Here is a 21,425-nt window from a genome sequence, read left to right as displayed (position 1 = left end):
GCATCATTCCAAATGCGCACTGAAAGTGCTTCTACCCTTTTGTGTCCTGGTGGGAGGTCTGAGTGAACCCACACGTGGACACATCTCAACACACCTCCTGATTTTCCATTCCTGGATATGAAGTTGGAACCAAACAGGTCTCAGTCACCGGTGTCTGCTCTGTAGCTTATGTGAGATTTTGGAGTATCCCCTCTTATTTTGGGGTCCATTTTTATTTTTAAAAGTTTTTTTTTTTTAATTTTTAAAGATATTATTTAAGTGATCTCTACACCCAATATGGGGCTCAAATTCACAATCCCGAGATCATGAGTCACACATCACAAGCTCTACAGACTGAGCCAACCAGGTGCCCCTTGGGCCTATCTTTAAATACCTTATTATAGGGTACCTGGGTGGCTCAGTCAGTTAAACATTTGGCTCAGGTCGTGATCTCACAGTTCGAGGCTGCTTGGGATTCTGTCTCCCTCTCTCTCTCAAAAATAAATAGACATTACTTATTTAAAAAAAGATTTTTTTAATGTTTATTCATTTTTGAGAGACACAGAGAATCAGACCGCGAATGGGGGAAGGGCAGAGGGAGAGGGAGACAGAATCCGAAGCAGAATCCAGGCTCTGAGATGTCAGCACAGAGCCTGATGTGGGGCTCGAACTCACCAACTGTGAGATCATGACCTGAGCCAATGTCAGACACCCAACTGACTGAGCCACCCAGGCACCGCCAAAATAAATAGACATTAAAAAAAACCCCTATTATAATAAAGGTAGGTTTCATTATTCTTTTATGTTTATTTTTGAATGAGAGTAAGCGGGGTAGGGGCAGAGAGAGAGAGGGAGACAGAGAATCCCAGGTAGGCTTCGTGCTGTCAGCACAGAGCCCAATGCGGGACTCAAACCCACAAACCATGAGATTGTGACCTGAGCTGAGATCAAGAGTTGGATGCTTCACTGACTCAGCCACCCAAGCGCCCCAAAGAAGGTAGGTTTTATAGTCTGAACCTAAAAAATCAGAGCCGTTAGGGATGCAAATCACCTGTGAGAGTACACTTTCACTGTGCTTCCCTTACGCCAGCATCTCACAGTGGCCATGGGATGAGCTGCTCTGTGCCCAGTTTTTGGGGAGAGCCCACCACCCCTCTACTTCACAGTCCACGCCAGTCCCTTCTCATGCTCTAAGTCTTCCTCAGGGAGCCTGTGGTGGGAAAACATTTCAGGGTTTTCCCTCTGTTCAGAATTTACCTTCTCAGGTCTTTTGCTGACAGAGGCAATTTGACGGATGGGGAGAGCAGACGTGTTACTGGCAAAGACACAGTGATCCGGAACCACCTGCAAAGGAAAAGCATTTAAGAACGTGTCACGTAGGCCTGAGAGATGACTGCAGTCCAAACAAAGCTAAAGGTGACACCTGGGTCCAGCCCCGCTCTCCCCCAGAACCACTCAGACAGTGGATACTATTTGCCCAGGGCTTCCGAGATGGGGAGTGTGTCGGCCTTGTTCTCTTTCCCATTCAGCTGCCTTCTAGCTCTGGCCCGGCATCCTAACCTGGAGACTACACCTCGGCAGTTAGGTAAATGAGACAGCTCAGATAAACACTGACAAGATGGCTTTGAATCAAATCTCATTCGTTTCAAGATCTGGCATGGTGCCAATTCCTCTTCTTGTCTGGATCTGCACTCAAGTCTGAAAGCTCATGATACCCCCACCCTTCACTTTGATAAGAACAAGCCATACCGTGCGTGCCTAGCTCATTTTATGGTGTTATTAGAAAATGTTGCACCACGGTAATTAATCTATGGCACGTGAATACTATTAACTATTAGCTTTATCAACCTGGAGAATAGTCTTTAATATAGACTATGTCATCATTCTGTCCATGATCGCAAGTTATTCATGTTTTTATTCAGCTGCTTATATAAAAACGTGGACAGCGCATCTGTCAAATTTGTGCAAACTGGGACAGGCAAAATTTTAACATCAGAGATGGGAATCAGGTTCAAGACACATTCAACACACTGAAAGGTGAGTCTAAAATATTGTAACCCGGCAAAATACTGCATTAAGATTTTTTTAAAAAGAAAAAAGGGAAAACTCTAGAGAGGCCCCTGGTGGACGAAGCCTGGCTTAGCGGTCAGCTTGTGGTGAGGCCCCCATGATCTCAGTTAATCAGCAGTGAGTTGACAGCAGAGCGTAAGTGCAAGGAGCTAATGGACTCTCCGGGGGCATGTCTTGGCGGTGAGGCGTTCCATGCTGGTGGTGAAACTCTCTATGAAGAGCAAACCAGTGTCTCCAAAGGCGGTTGGCAACAACTCCCCCCCTCCTCGTTCCGGCGTCTCTCCTCCCATCCAGAGGTGGAGACCGCTTCCTCCCTCGAGTCTCGTGACTTGCTTTTACCAACGGAAAGTAGCAGTGAGGCGCTGAGCTCCAGGCCAGGCCCTGAGAAGCCCCCACCGTCCAGGCCAGGCCCTGAGAAGCCCCCACCGCTTCTGCTTTTGTTCGCTCGGCAGCCAGAGGCACCGCTGTACAGGCTCGTTCACAGTCTGCACTTCTCTTGATCTGATCCCTCCTCCCTCTCTTCTCCTTGGCCGCTAGTTTCCCAGCCGCTAAAACTAACAAACCTTTCTCCATGCCGGGACTCCCAAACCCAGACACTCCGGAAGCAAATACCATCACCCAGTCACCCGGCAGACGCTCTTCTCTCCATGTTGCCTGTGTCTGCTTTTGCCGGTCCTGAGGGTCTACCTGCCACTGCCTCGGCAGGTGCCCCCGGAGCCGTGGGAACACCACCTACACACGTGAGTTGACGTGCCACCCGGCACAGACGGAACATAAATCTACCCGGCTCTTCGAACCTTTCCCCTCAGCTAATCGACATCACACTTTGTCAAAAGGGAAGATTTTGCAACGTATGGACTTCAAAGTGGAAGCTGTCCCCAAAAGAGCTGCTTGTCTTTAGTTTCTAAACCCCCCTTAGGTTCAGTCTATCACACAGCAGCGACCGTCCTCACACAGAAGGGCGTCGTGAGGGTACAGCCACTACTCAAGACACCCAGAGCACTGCCAAGTCTGTGCCACTTCATTTGCACAATTTATTAGCCCACATTCTATTGATACAACTATAGGCTGGTCAAGACCCCGGTTCTATCTTGTGTCCGGATTATTGTCATTTCTTCTCTGGGCCTTTTCTTATACCACCCACTATAACACTTGTTTTATTTATGGGAGGTAGAGCATTTGGGGTCAAAACCAAAGCAACATTTCCACAAAGTGAGCATCTGAAACCTGCCAGGGGAAAAAAATTTCTCCCCTACTTCCTTTGTGGACTAGACCTGAAGAAGTATAGTTACGGCTTGTAGCCAACCAAAAACGTCAAGAAAGCTGGCTATACTCCATGAGGTTATCTGTAGGTCTGGGTGACTGAACTCCCACGGAATGCTAATGAACCCTGTGCTTAGGTTAATAAACTACTTGATTTTCTTCCCTCAGGACTCAGATTTGACTTTTGTAACTACGTAGTGTGCACGAATTGACATAAAAACTGATGTTTGGAAACAGCCCTATAAAGGGAACCATGAGTTTCTGTTTAAAAAACAAAACAAAAAACCACCCGTGTCCTCTACTCACTGGGATTCAGGTACAACAGGCCTCTTACTTACCGCTTCTACTTCCTTTAACACTCTGTGTTTAACATTAAGATCCTCAAAAACAGCTTCAATCACCATGTCGGCCTTTTCAAAACCCTGGTAATCGAGCTGTCCAGTCAAGTTGCTGAAAATGGAGTCCCTTTCAAATGACGTTAGAGCTTTCTTCTTCACTTTATCATTCAATCTAGAAAAAACACAGTCCTAGTCAGAGTGGAAGAATAGGAAACTTAACATCTACTGAGCGTCCAGGGGCCAGACGGCACACTATGTATTTTCAACCAATACTGTGAGGCGGTTCTTTTACTCCCATTTTGAGAAAGAAGAGTTCCTCAAACAGGCTCAAAGGGATTCGTGGGCAAATGGTTAGGTACTAGGGGGCCAAAGACAGGATGGCCCCCAAATCCACATTCTTTCTCCTAGAAGATGCCTCTAAATGCAGAACTTACATAAACTCTATTACTCCTGAAACAGTTAAATTTGTCCAGAAGAGTAAACGCAAACACTAGAGTGGCAAAACAAAGGAGCAGCTCTAGTAACTCTCTAACAGAGGGAACACCCCACACGTGTCCTAGACCACATGGACTTCTACCTGATCACGCATCATTTTGTTATTCTATAATTAGAACCTTCTGGAAAAGAGACCGAGCATGACTTCTTATATTCTTTCTTGTTTATTTATTTATAAGTTTATTTATTTTGAGAGAAGAAGAGAGTGCATAAGCAGGGGAGAAGGGCAGAGAGAGAGAGAGGGAGAGAGAATCCAAAGCAGGCTCTGTGCTGTCAGCATGGAGACTGAGGCGGGGCTCAAACTCACAGTGAGATCACGATCTGAGCTGAAATCGAGACTCAGATGCTTAACTGACTAAGCCACTCAGGCACCCCTATTTCTTTTATCCTTAAATCCACTTCCCAGTTAGCATGTGGTAGCACCTTGTATTGATTACATAAAATATTAACTCAAGGTTTCTTATTTCCCATAGGGAGTTAAAAAGGATTTCTGCGATTTAGACATTTAACTGATTACTTTTCACTGCCAAGAAAAACAGGCTCTCTTAGGTTTTAATCTGACCACACTTTCAGAATAACTGACCTAGAGTTTTCCTCTGAATGAAGAACGGAGCTGAATCACATTCACTAATTTCCTTAACCAAAAGAAAAATTCAAGCCACAGGGGAAGTTCAAACAAGTATTCAATCAAATTTCTTGGTTTCTGACAACCGTGTCAGCAGTCAGCAAACAAAATGCTCATCAGAGTTCAAAACATCATTAGTTGCTCTAATTCTAATGCCTAATCTTGAAACTGTCTTCAAGAGAGGCTAGGAAACACATGTATGCCCAGTCAGCAGTATGGTGAGGGGCACTTGCCAGAGGCTGACATTTCTGAAGCACAGAGGGAAACCTGGGGCACCTAACTCCAAGAGAGACAGAGTGGCATCTGTTCTCGAGCAGCAATTTCTCATTTCAGTGACCGTAGGAGATGGTGTTTGGGGATGCTTACATGCTAGTCTCAGGGCAACACTGTTATCTAGCTAGCACATGCCAATTTTGGGGGGGGGGGGGGGGCTCAGAATCGTTTACTCCAACTCCTTGCTATCTTACAATAATCTGCCAAAACAATTAAACCTGCCATGTCTTGGGTAGCACAGTAGTAGCAGCAGAAGAGTCTCTGCAGAAAAGAGGTCAAACATGATTAAGCTACATAACGCATTGAAGAAAAAAGCTCATTCAACTACAAGTCACGTGTAGGGCAGTCCAAGTGCAGCAAGCTTATTCATTACACTGGAGCGGAGAACTGAGCTGAAACCAGTTCCTAGTTTGGCCAAGCTGCTGCTCTGCTTTTCCCCCTCTGCAAAACAGGGAGTGGGGACCAGGGGAGGAGGAGGAGTATGTGGGCAGGAGGGAGAATAATATTCACCTTTTATTAATTCAAAGGTAAGATGGAGACACATTCTGTAAAGACTCAGACATTGTGGAACCAAATCTGTTACCTGCTTTTCCACAGTAACGCAGCCAAGAAATATAAGGTACACGAGTTTTGATCCCAGCCCCAACCTTCAATTTGCAGTTATGACACATTTCCTCACATCCTCTTCTTCCACAGAGTCATGCTGTTTCAATGTTCCATGACAATACAGCAGTGAAATGGAAACTATCAAAATTCACAAACACGAGGATTTCTAGTCTTGATACCAAAGCGTAAAATAAATGGCATTTAAAAATATCTGATAGTTTTCTCTTCTGCATTCAGACATTACAGATTCCAGTGATGTTCATGGTTTATAATATGTACAACAATATGAAGGGAAAGGAATCACGGTTTCTAAAAATCAAAGGAAACAGCTTAACTACTGAGCATCCAGTACTCACCACGTTCAGGAAAAAGGAACCTGTAATGGCAAAAAACAAACAGCATTCTGCTGACAGAGGCGGAGAGCTGGCTCACCCTTTGAACACTTGTTGCTGTCCTCGGTCCAGCCCGGCTAGTGTAGCATCTTTAAGGATGGTCTTTATGCCCTTATCCACAGACACCTGGGCGATGCCGGCCCCCATCAGCCCTGCACCAAGAATGGCTAGGTGCCTAGAAGGAAAGCATAAATGACTTTTGGTGAACTTATCGCTTCAGTAAAAGTGGGAGACTGTCCAAGTTATAATCCAGTACACCAACTAAAGTGGGCACAACGATAAAGTATTTTAAACAATTTTTATCTATAAAAATATGCCTTTAATAAGTGACTGATTTTCGGAGTTAAATGCAAAAATCCATTAGGTCTACAAGAGTTGGCCTACACGAGAAGACAGAACTATACTGATCTTCAATCATACCTTAAGATCACTGAGAACAAAACAACCTGGTTTATTCTGAAGTCAACATGAGTATTTCTGTTTTCCAAACAAAAGCCAATTTGCAGTGGTATGTCCAAAGACATACCACTTCTTCCACTTAACTTGTTAGTGATTTTACCATTTTCCAGTAAGTTTTCATTTCTCCTGAAATTTGTGCCAATTTTACTCCTTACATGGATTAGATCAAATTCTCCTGGATGGCTTCTTTGCTTCTAGACCTAACCCCGCTATCCCCCAATACCTCCATATATCCACATTATTTTTGTCCTCTCAATTACATTCTAAGCATTTCATGGGCCAGAGATCATACCTGATTACTCTTTTTAAATTTTTAAAAATGTTTTATTTATTTTTGAGACAGAGAGAGACAGAGCATGAACAGGGGAGGGGTAGAGAGAGAGCGAAACACAGAATCCAAAGCAGGCTCCAGGCTCTGAACTGTCAGCACAGAGCCCGACGCGGGGCTCCAACTCACAAACTGTGAGATCATGACCTGAACCGAAGACGGACGCTTAACTGACTGAGCCACCCAGGAGCCCCTCTTTTTAGTTTTCCATAGTTCCGGAGCAATGTGCCATACTCCCAGAGCAAATAAAAAATTTTTTCCAGAATGATTTCCTTCAAAAAAGAAGCCTAAATTTACAGCACTATGTAGACATAAATTAGAGTTGTAATACAGGTTAAAGTTTCATTCCTAACAATTCTGATTATAATGTTCAGAAATCATATTTATGACCCAAAAAAGGAAACCTAATTTCAAGTCCTAGAAGCAACTTTCAAATGTAACTTTGTAGTAACACACTTACATGGTTAATGTTAAGAAACTGGAGAACAATGAGAAAACAGGATAGAGACATACATATAAAGAACAGACTGAGGGGCGCCTGGGTGGCTCACCTGGTTAAACATCTGACCCTTGATTTCAGCTCAGGTCATGATCTCACATTTCATGATCGAGCCCTGCACGGGGCTCTGTGCTGACAGCACAGAGCCTGCTTGGGATTTTCCTTCTCTCTCTGCCCCTCCCCACTCATGCTCAGTCTGTCTGTCTGTCTGTCTCTCTCTCTCTCTCAAAAAAAACACAAAAAACAAAAGACAGGGACTGAAAAGATTGATACATTTATTGTGTGGAAACTAAAAATTTCTGTTAGACAAATGACCACACAAAATTAAGATAAACATAGGATAGGAGGAAATCTGCAACATATAGCGGCAAAGAATTACAACTTGGGAAATAAAGAACATGCATATTATCAATTAAAAAAAGACAACCCAGGGGTACCTTACTCAGTGGAGTGTGTGACTTTTGATTTCACGGTCATGAGTTTGAGCCCCAAGTTGGCCATGGAGATTACTTAAAAAACAACAAAAAAGGACGGGATGCCCGAGTGTCTCAGTTAAGCATGACTCTTGATTTTGGCTCAGGTCATGATCTCATGGTTTGTGGGTTTGAGCCCTGCATTGGGCTCCACATTGACAGCATGGAGCCTGCTTGGGATTCTCTCTCTCCAGCCCCCTCTCAAAATAAATATACTTAAAAAAAACAAAAAACAAAACAAAACGGACAACCCAGTAAAATGGGCAAGGGCTTATATAAAGCAATTCACTAAAGAAAAAAACTCAAACTGCCAATAAAGATGCTCAGCTTCCCTGGGAAATGCAAATTAAAATGGGATATTCTTCCCCTACCAGATTAGCAAAAAGTGTAAAAGCATCAGTGAAGATGTACAAAAACTGCTTTTTTCACTGCATGGCTGATGGAAGTATGCTTTGCCCTACTTTGGAGGGCAAATTTCTTATGGCAAAAAATCACATACTCTATGACCCAATGATTCTACATCTCATTCTGTACTCTAGTGAAATGCACTTATGTACACAATGACAGGCTGTGATGAACAGTTGTGCAATGTTTGTAATAATGAAAAATTGGAAACAGCCATCAATCCAGCAGTAAAAGATTAAGAGGAAGGAGTTAATTGGTATGTACCAATACACATAGTCTCCAAGTCATACCACTGAATAAAAAGAGCAAGTTACAGGCTTTATACCGAAGGGTCCCTTTTATATTACAACATTCAAACCATAAACACAAAACAGTATCAGTTAATATTTAATCTCATTTAAAACATTTATTTATTTCTCAGACAGAGACAGACAGAGCATGAGTGGGGGAGGGTCAGAGAGAGAGGGAGACACAGAATCAGAAGCAGGCTCCAGGCTCCGAGCCATCAGCCCAGAGCCCGACGCGGGGCTCGAACTCATGGACCGCGAGATCGTGACCTGGCTGAAGTCGGACGCTTAACCGACTGCGCCACCCAGGCGCCCCTAAAACAGTTTTCTTAAAGAGAATAAGAATGCATTCTCTGCATAAAGAAATTAATTTATAAAAAGAGAAAACAGATAAGGAACTCAAGTCATTATCCAAGGTGAGGGGGAAGAGCCCAGAGAGACAGAAGTGGAGGAAGCAGAGGTGTTACAACTGGGAAAGCAGGAAAAGGGATCCCCTTTCTTCAGTTCTTCGCGGTTCTTTATTCAATTCTGTTCAACCTATTCTGCCCTGAGTACCCTATAATGAATTCCCAATTAAATCCTCATTTCTAAGATGATGTTACCTTTTTCCTCAATTGATTTCCCAAGTTAGATCAACTCTTATATCATCCTATTTTTCTGCCCATTTAGTTCTAAGTTTTTGAATGTCTTAAAAAATTTTTTGTTTTAATGTTTGTTTTTGAGACAGAGAGACAGAGCATGAGCAGGGGAAGGGGCAGAGAGAGAGGGAGACACAGAATCTGAAGCAGGTTCCAGGCTCTGAGCTGTCAGCACAGAGTTTGATGCGGGACTCGAACTTACGAACTGTGAGATCGTGACCTGAGCCGAAGTCAGACGCTTAACCTACTAAGCTATCCAGGCGTCCCTAAGTTTTTGCATTTCTGAGCCAAGGTGATTTTTTCTTATCTGCAAATACTTATTTAAGGATATTTAATTCAAGTTTGGAAGTGTTGTGTTACAGTTTTCTTCTGTATTATGGTTGCTTTTTGTATTTTGATTCTCATTTTTTTATTTCTTCTTATAGGAGATTCATGTGGATGTTGCCTGTCTTTTTTGTGTATTTGGTATAACAACACCTTTCCAGATGGTATATGCTATCTACATATGACAGTAAAAAGTATATGCAGACAGGGGTCTGCATATATGAATCATACTCATATATGAGTTTGGAGTGGCTCATTAGGTTTCTTTCTTTTTTTTTTATTAAAACATTTTTTTTTTTTTTAAGATTTATTCATTTTTGAGAGACAGAGAGAGACAGAGCGTTGAGCAGGGGCGGAGCAGAGAGAGGAGACACAGAATCTGAAGCAGGCTCCAGGCTCTGAACTGGCAGCACAGAGCCCGACACGGGGTTTGAACTCACTGACCACAAGACCATGACCTGAGCCGAAGTCAGACGCTTAACCGACTGAACCACCTAGGTACCCGTTTATTTTTTATTTTTTTAATGTTTATTTTTGAGAGAGACAGAACATGAGCAGGGGAGGGGCAGAGAGAGAGAGAGAGGGAGACACAGAATCTGAAGCAGGTTCCAGGCTCTGAGCTGCCAGCCCAGAGCCTGACACGGGGCTCGAACTCACAAACCACGAGATCATGACCTGAGCCAAAGTTGGACACTTACCGACTGAGTCACCCAGGCGCCCCAGACTAGAGGCCTGTTTCATGCACTGTAGGGTGTTTAGTAGCATCCCTGACCTCTGGCTCATTAGATGCCAGCAGCAGCTGTGACAACCAAAAATGTTTCCAGACACCTTCAAATGATGCTGCGGGGGGAGGGGGGGGGCAACAATGCCCAGGATGGAAACCACTGAGCTAGAAGGTGAGTTTAGGAGCATTATTAAATTTTGTTTTTTAAATGTTTATTTATTTTTGAAAGAGAGAGAGAGACAGAGAGACAGAGAGCAAGCAGGGAAGGGGCAGAGAGAGAGAGGGAGACACAGAATCTGAAACAGGCTCTGGGCTCTGACCCGTCAGCACAGAACCCAATGCCGGGCTCAAACCCACAAACTGTGAGATCTTGACCTGCGCCGAAGTCGGATACTTAACCAACTGAGCCACCCAGGCACCCCGGAGCATTATTAAATTTAAAATGCTGAAGAGCTATTGGGCAGTATAGCATTGAAAGGCTTGCTTAAAAGAATAGACATGAAACAGGCAAGTAGAATCTTTAATGTTTAGGCTGTAAGCTAGAGGAAGGAAAAGCCTTTAATAATCTGAACGAGGCTTTATTTTTTTTAATGAGAAAGTATGAGTTCCCAGAGATGGTATCTCAAGTCACAGGGAGAGACAAGACCATTAAACAGTGCAGAGTGTGTTTGGTTTGGGAACAGGGGATGTAAACCAGACTTCCAGGGGACATCAATAGTGAGACAAGAAAGCCTCTATAGGAGCCCTTTTGTGGGGGGGCGGGGCGGGGGGGGCGCCTGGAGAAAACTCAGCCCAGGCAGCACTTTGAAAGTCAAAAAGTTCTTAGTAGGAAAAGGGATCTAATGTGCTCAGGACAGAGGAGGCGTAGGGAAGACCGAAGGTATAAATCTAACTCTGTAGAGAAATCCACAAAGGCGCCCTAGGTGGCATTTAACTTACTTCACGTCCTTCTGCGGAGTTCCAAATTTATTCTTCTTACACAGGACCTGACCATGATAAAGTCCCATCAAGGCCTTTGATTCTTTGGTCATTGCAAGCTCTCCAAATTTCTGAAAAGTAAAGGAGAACAAGAAAAGGTGGAACTTCACAGTCTCAGTGACGGGGGTTCCTTCGGTCAGGTTTGTCTGCAGAGCAGAGGTAACACAGGTGAAGCCCTGGGTGCTCTGGGGTGCGGTGGGGCCTTCTCACCTGCAGCACTTTCCGACAACTGTTTTGAAAACGCTATGGATACATCGGAGCTCTCAGATTATGTACATCAGAGGTGGCAGTAACCAACCTTTTTCATGGAACTGGAGTGTCAGGGCCCAAACAGACCCGCACAGTCATCTCAACCAACCTTCTCCTTTTAAAGGCTGGAAAGAGGAGGCCCGGACAAATTAAGCTTAAGACCACACCACCTAGAGTGACAGAAATCGAACTCACACCCAGGCGGTAGGACTCCCAACTCTGGTCCACCCCACGTGACACCTGCCACTTTGAAAAGTGCCCTAATACTTATGGAGAGCAAATCTCAGCATGAGACTTAGAGTCTAGGTTTGACAGAACCGGGTTTGAATCCTGACCCTGCCATTTCCCAGTTGTGAAGCTTTCTTTATCCTTAAACGGGAAAAACAACACTTATTTTACAGTATTGCTGGAATTAAATGAGAATGCTAGTAAAGTGACTAGGGTCTCAATGTCAGCTATCATCATCATCAATATTACTAGAATTAACTGGTATGGTTACAGATAGCATTTCAAAGGAGGAATCCCCATAATAAAGTTGTTCTCATGTCCTAATATAACATGAAACAATAGAACATAAAACAATGTTCTACTAATTTTTTTTTAATTACAAAAAATTTTTTTTAACGTTTATTCATTTTTTGATAGAGACAGAGCGTGAGTGGGGGAAGGGCAGAGAGGGAGACACAGAATCTGAAGCACGCTCCGGGTTCTGAACTGATAGCACAGAGCCCGACGTGGGGTTTGAACTCACGGACGGTGAGATCATGACCTGAGCTGAAATCGGATGCCTAACCGACTGAGCCACCCAGGCGCCCCTAATAATGTGGAGTCTATTCAATAAACCAGTGATATTCAAAGTGCAGGTAGAGATCCATCAGTTGTCGTAAATTTAGTGGGCTGTGGTAAGTAGGACACATAGGACATACTGCATACAACGTACGTGGTGAGGCCAACAATTGATCTGTGAAACCTATGCTTCAATTTTTCTGTATATATGCATACATGTACCTGGATCAGAGACAAAAGTCTAAATCAGAGTGGACTGTAATAAGCGACCCAGTACAATACATGTTTTCTCTTGAACTAGTCCCAAGCTCTTCAGATACCTTTTGTCTTATTATCAGAGAGCAATCCATTCTTCAAGGACTGCTTAAAACTTAAAAAACAACCCATACCACTTAAATCTGCAATGTCACCAACTTGTTGGAAAAGTGGGAAGAGGTAAGGCTGGTTCATATGCCCCTCTGTCTTCTTTTAGTGGGTATGTGACAGTTCCTTCCATTTTCTAATTCACCAAGAGAGGCTGGCCTTCAAAGTCTTACCTCAAGGCCCTAACAAGTAAGAAACACAATTTTCTATCAATGTATTCATTTTATCACAACAAAACCAGCTCAACTCAGAACAAAAATATCTAAGTGATTCATTTTGAAAGGATTAGAACTCTGGCCCTGCTCTCCCTAGTTAAACCCTCATTACTGAAAGGAAGTTCGAACAGCTGGGACCACCAAGGTGTTCTTTAATATCTACTCACTCATTGAAATTAATCAATCCTAAGCAGTGATAATCACTGGAAGAAAAAAATTTGGGGTAGGCTTTGGGCACTTTTTCTTTTTTCAGCTTTATACAGAGTTTTAGATCTTGGCTTTCCTGTATCTAGTAATAAAAAGTTGAAAGGAAATAACTTTACCTGAGATTCAGAGACATAGCCAGCATCATTCCCTTGCTCAATTCCAGTCTTTACTGCCTAAAAAATACATAAAGCACCTGTTCATTGTTGCGATGGGCAGGCAAGATGTCCAATAATGCTGAATAAAATTGCTAGTTTGTTAGTATTCAAACAGTAAGTCAAAAGTCTGGAATTGGAGTAAGAAAGCCAGGAGGACTGAGCAGCTGCTTAAGACTGACTTTATTGTCCATCTCCAAGTCCTTGCATAAAATCCAAGGAAACGAAACAGAAGGGAATAAATAAAAGTCAGAGTAGGAAAGGGAGACAGTTTCCACGGCTCAAACTCTACCTCCTTATCCACCTCTAGATCCTGTTATCTTGTCAGAGAGAGACACACACAGAGAGAGAAAGAGCTGTCATCAGCTCTGTCCATTTCTTGGATTTGGAGCGCTACCCAAGTCCAAGAAAAGATTTCCCTTTTCTTCTTAATTCCCTTCCCTCCTGCTTAAATTGCTCTTCCAGACTGTCCCCTGCTTTCCTAACACAGGCACGTCCCCAGAGGTCCCCCCTGAGCCCTTTTCTCCCTCTGTGCATTCTTCCCTAGGCACATCATCTAGTTTATCATGTGGCTCATGAACTCTATAGATTCAACTTAACGTTTGGGGGAAGTACTATCTCAAGTACAATGGCAAGTATAAACGACGAAGAAGTGACCCTGTAATCACTCACCATAATTTATGGGAAAGACAAGTTGATTAAAAACAAACAGATAAATAAACCTACATTCTTAATTGACTTGTGTACACTCCTGTTGCTTGAGTTTCCTGAAACATCTAAACTCAACACTTCTAAAATTTAACTCACGATCTCTTCTCTTTGGCAATTCTGTTACTACCTTTGTATTTTTACTATTCGACCTTGGGGTCTCACTCTAACATCAAGTCTGAGTTACCAAGATGGCTTCCGACTTCAGGTGTCTACTTTGTCTCTCCTTCTAACCTGTTTTTACTTGCTACTACCATGATCTCTATGATCTATCCAGAACAAAAGTCAAATTTCCAAATTCATTACCTGTCAATCTTCTAAAATCTAGGCTCATTCTGCCTTTTGGCAGACATTTCACTATTCTCCTACAAAAACGACCTCATGAAATGTTCCCTGTAGAGCCTCATGCTTTCTGGCCTCTGTGACTTTGCTCAAAATGCCCATCCTACCAGGTACTACTTTCTCTTCGCTTACTCTCTATACATTTTTCAGGGCTCAGGTGAAATTCTATGAGGCTCTTCCTAATCTCTCTGGTTCATAGTGATTGTTCCCTCCTCTGTGCATTTAACAATCTTCCTCTTTCCCCATTATCTGACAGTGATCCCATGCTGGCATCTAATGCCTCTTGTACTCCAGTTACCTGCCTTGCCACATACACATGTCTAATCTCCCCAGCCCAGGCTGGGAGATGAATGGGGGAAGGGAATTACGTGTCATATTTTACACATTTTGGTGTCTTTTCCTCAAAACATATCTGTTGACTGATTTATTCTCCATATTTGAAGTCTTTGATTATATGTTCTCTTAATCTTCGACTTTCTGGATTGAAGACTGAAGAGTTTTAGACAGAAGTTCTTAACCCTGTGATCATTTTAATTATCCTCCTTGACCTTCTCTTTTTAAAGTTTATTTACTTTGTGGGGGGAAGAGAGAGAATGTGTGAGTGAGCGCAGGGGAGGGGCAGAGAGAGGGAGAGAGAGAGAATCCCAAGCAGGCTCTGCACTGCCAGCACAGAGCCTGACGTAGGGCTCAAAACCACGAACCAAGAGATCATGACTTGAGCTGAAATCAAGAATAGGAGGCTTAACTGACTGAGCCACCCAGGCACCCCCTCCTTGATCTTTTTCAGAACTTTTCTGTATCACTACATCTTTTTTATAATAATAGCAAAGGAGAAGTCAATGAAATATTTTAGGTACTGACAATGGTTTAGACTGAGGCCATCAATTTTGACTACCTCTTAATTAATGCCCAATCTTTTACTGGCCTTGTTATACTGATATAATATAGGTTCCTTTCCTGGTTTATAACCGGTAGTTAGTTTTAAATGCATTATGCCTGGCATTACTTATTACCAAATATGTCAGTTTATGAGGCCTCACATAGCTTGCTATGCTCCTCCTTCATTTTTAGTGAGTACTGCACTAGCAGAATTAAGAACTTTAGTACTGGCACACATGATTCAGAATGGCAATAAAGGATACTGCTCTATTCAAAGGGAGGAAATATGAGAAATGTGGGAATATGGGGTGAAGACTCACATCGATTATTTTCAGAGGTGCAGGATAAAGGCCTTTGGTTTGTTTTCGTACTTTTTCTTCCACCTTTTTATAAATCTGTTGCCTGACAAACGGAATGCTCATGGCATATGATGTCAATTCTGTTAAAAAAAAAAAAAAAAAAAAATGCTTTTAGACACTTCATGGAAAAAGCCTAGCCTTCCTTGTTAGTTTGTTCTGTAAACTCCATAAAAATGCAATAACTGCAGCTATCTGAAAGAACTTCTCTTTACTCTGATATAAAAAATCCAAATTGCAACCTAAGCACTTCTATACACATGGTTTAATTAGTTGATAAATGCTAAAGCTGGGTGTTGGGTGCACGGGTATTTATTACACTATTATACTATTATTCCACTCTCGTATTAATGCTTAAAATTTTCCAAAATAAAAAGTTTAAAAAAACGGTTTTAACCAACCAGTGTAAGGTTCAGAACCCTAGAGCAGAGTTGTTGTTACACTCCTTAAGGATGCCTCTATGCTTGGAGTAAATAATGCATTTATTACCTCTTTCTCATTTCAAATTTACAGCAAATAAAATTAAACTCCCTGGAAAGAACCTTTGTCTCTGTTCTTTAATAAAGACACTCACTTTCTACTAATCCTTTGTCTCTCTTTAGAGAGATTTTCTTATCAGATAGTTCTTTGGCAAAAGTAACTGCAACTTCTTCTAGATATTCAATTGTCCGTTCCTCTGAAGGTTTTAGTCCTGGTCCTGTAAAAATGAACACAATAGATTGGAATGTAAATCACTTTCAGCACAGCTTTCCAAGTCAGAGTCCTGAACTATGGACTCAAAAACAGACAAACAAACAAACAAAAAACACCTGAGCAATGGTGCAACAATGTCCTCTAGATAGAAAACAAGGTCTTAAGCCCTTTCAGTCTGGCTTCCAACAATTCTGAGTCAGATGAAGAAGGTCTCATTAGGCCTGTATTCTTGCTGCAAAACTGGACAAGAATGAATAAATCGTAAAATCACATTTGTAAAGAAACTAGAGAGTGGTGGAAGCAATGAGGACCATATGAACTAAAATTCCAGAGAGAGATAAGCCTGTCTGAGGTGAACTGATGATTGCTGGACATTTTCTTTTCTGAGGGTATGTTATGCTTTTGGGTGTCAGCTGAAGATCAGACTTGGCTCAAGCAGAAGGATGCTCCTGTGGGCAAGTGAAATGATCAGTTTTTGGTGGTCATGCACAAAAGATCAGAAACTAGAAGAAGCCAAATGCAAAGCTAGTTCCTCAGGGAACATTTGTGGAATTCTAAGGTGGTATAGGAAGCTGGAAGAGCTGTGTCAAAAAACTAGAGAGAAATTTCAGTTATCATAAAATTTAGTACACAAAGTACACTTCTATACAGAAAGGGGCATGCTAAAAATATGTAACTCATTTTCCACTTCAGGCATCTGCCCAATATTGAACTTGCTTGAAGCAAGAGACTAAAGAGCTAGGCCCCAAAAATTCAAAGGCTCTTTCTACAGAGCTGTAAAAACAGACATCTATCAGGCTCTCAGTCAAAAGCCTGGAAGGAGGGGGTAGCTGCAGTTGAAAAGGCAATCTTGTGCAATCTTGCAGTATTTAGGAAACAAAATCCTGAGAGTGGAGGAGGCTGAAACAAATACACAAGCAATCTCTCCCTTAAGACATTTGTACTATTTTAAAAGTATGTGAAGGAGGAAGAGAAAGAACTAAGCCCCACACTTCTGAATGGCAAATGTGCACAAGGCCCACGAAAGTCACAATGAGCTTGTAGAGAGGCCAACGCAACCGGAATTTGTGAAGGAGAATATCGAGAGTAGCTGCTCCACGAAAAGAGAGCTCCAGAGATCTACAGAGGGGCCCTCGAAACTTTGGCCGAATACTGTTCTCCACATGCATGAAACGAAAACTACCTGAGGCTTCTTTTTATAAAGGCATGAAAAGAAGCATGAAAAAAATGGCCTAAAGACAAGACGCAAATTGACTGATAGATGCATAAATGAAGACAGAATTAACAGACACAATGTTAGAAAGGCTATTGTAAATTCATGCCATATGTTCAAGAAGGTAGAGGAAAACAGAGACGTATGAAGAGAAATTGAATACATAAAAGTGAGTCAAGTATTACTTCTAGATATGAAAAAACTCAACACCTGAAATGAAAAATACACAGGAGTGGATTAATAGATTATAATCAGGAAACTTGAATACATGGCAAGTATTCTATATATATTCTCTATATAGAATATATGTTTTATTCTGTTTCTATATATTCTATTCTATTTCTATATATAGAAAATATATACACTGAAAAATAAAAACTGCTTCATTTTAGGACAATATCAAGTAATCTAACATATGTGAAATTGGAACCCCAGAAAAAGGGTGGGGGGAGATAGGAAAAATTGGAAGAAATAGCCAAAATTTTCCAATTTAATGAAAACTAGAAGCCCACTATCCGAGAAACTCAATGAGTCCCATGCCTAACAAACATTAACAAACAAAGCAACAATAACAAAGCAAGGCACATCATAAATAAATAAGACCAGTAATAAAGGGAAAATCTGAGAGCAGCTGCGGGGGGTGAGGCGGGGAGAGAGACACACTAGATACAGAAGAACAAAGATAAAAACAACAGACTTTCTATTAGAAATTATGCAAGCCACATCATAACATTGACATCTATAAAGTACTAAAAGAAAAATACTAGAAACGTGGAATTCTATAGCCATCAAGAATATTTTTGGGGGCACCTGGGTGGCTCAGGTCAGTTAAGCATCCGACTTTGGCTCAGGTCATGATCTCATGGTTCACGAGTTTGAGCCCCGCCTGGGGCTCTGTGCTGACAGCTCGGGGCCTGGAGTCTGCTTCGGATTCTGTGTCTCCCTCTCCCTCTCTGCCCCTTCCCCACTTGCACTCTGCCACTTTCACTCTTTCAAAAATAAACATTAAAAAAAAAAAAAAAAGAATATCTTTGAAAAATGAAGTTGAAATAAAGACTCAGTCAAACAAACCAAGAGGTGAGAATTGTCAGCAGACCTACTCTACAGAATATGTCAAGTGAAGCTCTTCATGTTGGAATAATATCAAACCAAATGGGAACGTGGAGCTACACAAAGAAGAAAGAGCACCAAAAATGCTAAATATGTGGGTAGATATGAAAGACTCCTTTCTCACTTTTAATCTCTTTAAAAGATAACTGTTTTGTTTTTTAAATGTTTATTGCCCTTCCCTTCCACAAGATATCATGCTGTTCATTATATTGATGGTATTATCCTAAATGAATCTGGTGAACAGGAAGTACCAACTACTCTAGACATATCCAACTAAGTGAAATTTCTAAGGGTCCGGTGGTGTGGGGCATGGTGACATCCCTCCCAAGGTGAAGGATACATTGTCACACCCGGCCCATCCTACCACATAAAACAAGGCACAACGCCTCCTGGGCCTTTTTGGATTTTAGAGGCAACATTTCATTCGGGTGTGCTACTCTAGCTCCTTTACTGAGTAACTCAGAGGCTGCTAGTTTTGAGCGGGGCCCAGGAAGAAAAACTATTTGGACCATATGATTCAGATCTGATGGGGCATGAAGTGTCAGTGCTAGATAGAGATGCTGTTTGGAGTACAGACACTTAGGAATTTGGAACAAAGCCCTACCATTCTCTGTGAATAACTACTGTCCTACTGACAGCTTTTGGCTTGTTAGTGGGCCTAAGTAGAGACTCAAAGCTTAACCATGGGCCAGCAAATCACCACGTGACCTGAGCTGCCCATCACGAAACGGATGCTGTCTGGCCCACTAAACCATAAAGTTCCGTGTGTGCAACAGTACTCCATTACCGAATGGAAGTGGTATATGGGAAAATGGGCTTGAGGAGACCCTAAAGGCACAAGTTGTATGAAAAGGTGGCCAAAATATCCCTACTCATTCTCTGTCCCGGTCTGCCCCTAGGGCCTCACAGGGAGTGTCTTATGACCAGATAGATGACTGGGGAAGAGAAAACTCAGGCCCGGTTTGTCCACAGCTCTGTGTGATATGCAGGCGCCATCTGAAAGTGCACTGCTGCAGTCCCTTTCCAGGACGACGAACCCTGGTCACCAAGGGGGTGCGGGCTGCTACTGCACAATGGGAGTAAGGAAGAGTATGGCTTGACTGTGACAGATCTCTTCGGGGGTGTCTTAGTGCTACAAGGACCTGTAATTAGTTAATGGAAAACTACAACAACTCCATTCACGCAGTACTGCTAGTGGCCCAGACCTTCTAGGAATGAAAGTCACCCTACTAGGCAAAGAACCATGACCAACTGAGGTACTTCCTGGGGGCAAAAGGAATATGGAACGGGAAGCAGAAATAGGTAGTTATAAACCCCTGCTATGGCCACATGACTATTTGTAGAAATCGAGGCATCCAGCCCCTGGCCAAAAACCATCAAGTGTGATTTTTCAGGCCCAACCACAGGCAATTAGAAAGGCTTTTACCCAGCAGGCCTCACTGGGAAAGCTGTCCTTCCCACAATAGACTTGGGGCACGGCCAATGCACCACAGACTTTCATGGGACTTGTAGTCAGTAACTCAGGTACCTCTTACAGGCTCTGCTCTTCCATATATTTGCATTTTTTGCCCAAGTGCCTCATTTCTGTCTGTTTGGGACCTCCAATCAGGGTCGTCTTCAGGTGCCTCTGATGAGGCCTCCTTATTGGGGGAAGTAAGAGAAACCTTAAAGATACTTCTACTCTTGAGTCAGTACTTTTCCACTCCTAGCTCTCACCATTTTAAATAGCGAAATCACAACCGAAAAGCACACACACACACAAAGAGAAGAGAATGGCACTAAACAGACCATGAAAAGGACACTTGTTGGCTCTAAGAGCTGAAATAAGAACGCAAAATGTTGCCTTGTTTGACTTCAGCTGGAACACGTGCACTGGGAGATGTGAAATTTTCACCACTCTGTATGTGTCTCTTAATGACTGCAAAAGCACCATAAGTATTATCTTGGGGTCACAACAGATTTTAGTGAGTAGGTAAGTTTACAGATAAGGAACTTGTAAATAATAAGGTTCAACTGTAATCACGGCAAAATTAAACCAGAAATCAGTAACAGAAAGGTATCTGAAACATCTGCAAATATTTGGAAATTAGGTAACACACTCGCAAATCACACACGGGTCAAAAAAATAATGAGAAATCTGAAAATATTCTGACCTTCATGGAAGTGAGAACATAATATTAAAATATGCAGAGATAAAGCAATGCTAAGAGGGAAGTTGATCGCTTCAAATGCTTATGTTAGGAAAAAAGGCCTAAAATCAATGATCTAAACTTGTACCTTAAGAAACTAGAAAGAGAACAAATTAAACCCAAAAGCAAGCAGAAATAATGAGATAGCCGAAAACAATAAAACAGCAAACAAACAAACAAAAAACAGAAAAACCAGGGGCGCTTGGGTGGCTCAGTTGGTTGAGCGTCCGACTTCGGCTCAGGTCATGATCTCAAGGTCATGATCTTCGTGAGTTTGAGCCTGCATTGGGCTCTGTGCTGATAGCTGGGAGCCTGGAGCCTGCTTCTGATTCTGTGTCTCCCTCTCTCTCTCTAACCCCTCCTCTGCTCAGCTCTGACTCTCCCTCTCTCAAAAAATAAATAAACATAAAAAAAAAAACAAAAACAGAGAAAAACCAATGAAACTAAAAGCTGTTTCTTGATAAATTTCTAGCCAGACTTCTCAAGGAAATAATAGAGAACACACAAATTACCAATATCAGGAATGAAAGAGTATAAATGATATATATCATTACAGAGCATAAAGATATCGAAGGAATAATAATGAAGTATTTTGAACAACTGCACTGTAACAAATTTGGAAAGTTAAATAAAATGGACAAAATATTTTTTTCCTTTTTTAAAAATTATTTATTTCTTATTTTTTTAAATGTTTTATTTTTGAGAGTGAGACAGAGACAGAGTGTGAGCGGGGTAGGGGGCAGAGAGAGAGAGAGAGAGAGAGAGAGACAGAGAGAGGGAGAGAGAGAGAGAGACAGAGAGAGAATC

At 42.2% G+C, this 21,425-nt stretch overlaps 1 protein-coding gene across 1 annotated transcript in view; it reads right to left on the bottom strand.

Annotated features, from left to right (window-relative positions):
- Window positions 1–21,425, bottom strand: part of HADHA (hydroxyacyl-CoA dehydrogenase trifunctional multienzyme complex subunit alpha) — a 49,173-nt gene that overhangs the window by 5,950 nt on the left and 21,798 nt on the right. Inside the window, exons 8-14 of the mRNA XM_042933490.1 lie at window positions 15,988–16,110; window positions 15,378–15,496; window positions 13,093–13,149; window positions 11,118–11,227; window positions 6,082–6,216; window positions 3,651–3,822; window positions 1,237–1,323 (exon numbers count right to left, since the gene is read on the bottom strand). Of these exons, the coding sequence (XP_042789424.1) occupies window positions 1,237–1,323; window positions 3,651–3,822; window positions 6,082–6,216; window positions 11,118–11,227; window positions 13,093–13,149; window positions 15,378–15,496; window positions 15,988–16,110 (803 nt within the window). The remainder of the gene's footprint in view (window positions 1–1,236; window positions 1,324–3,650; window positions 3,823–6,081; window positions 6,217–11,117; window positions 11,228–13,092; window positions 13,150–15,377; window positions 15,497–15,987; window positions 16,111–21,425) is intronic.

Source organism: Panthera leo, chromosome A3 (assembly GCF_018350215.1).
Source record: "Panthera leo isolate Ple1 chromosome A3, P.leo_Ple1_pat1.1, whole genome shotgun sequence".
NCBI classification, from domain to species: domain Eukaryota; kingdom Metazoa; phylum Chordata; class Mammalia; order Carnivora; family Felidae; genus Panthera; species Panthera leo.
Note: the sequence above shows the minus strand (reverse complement) of the source record. Positions and strands in the feature narration are given on the sequence as shown.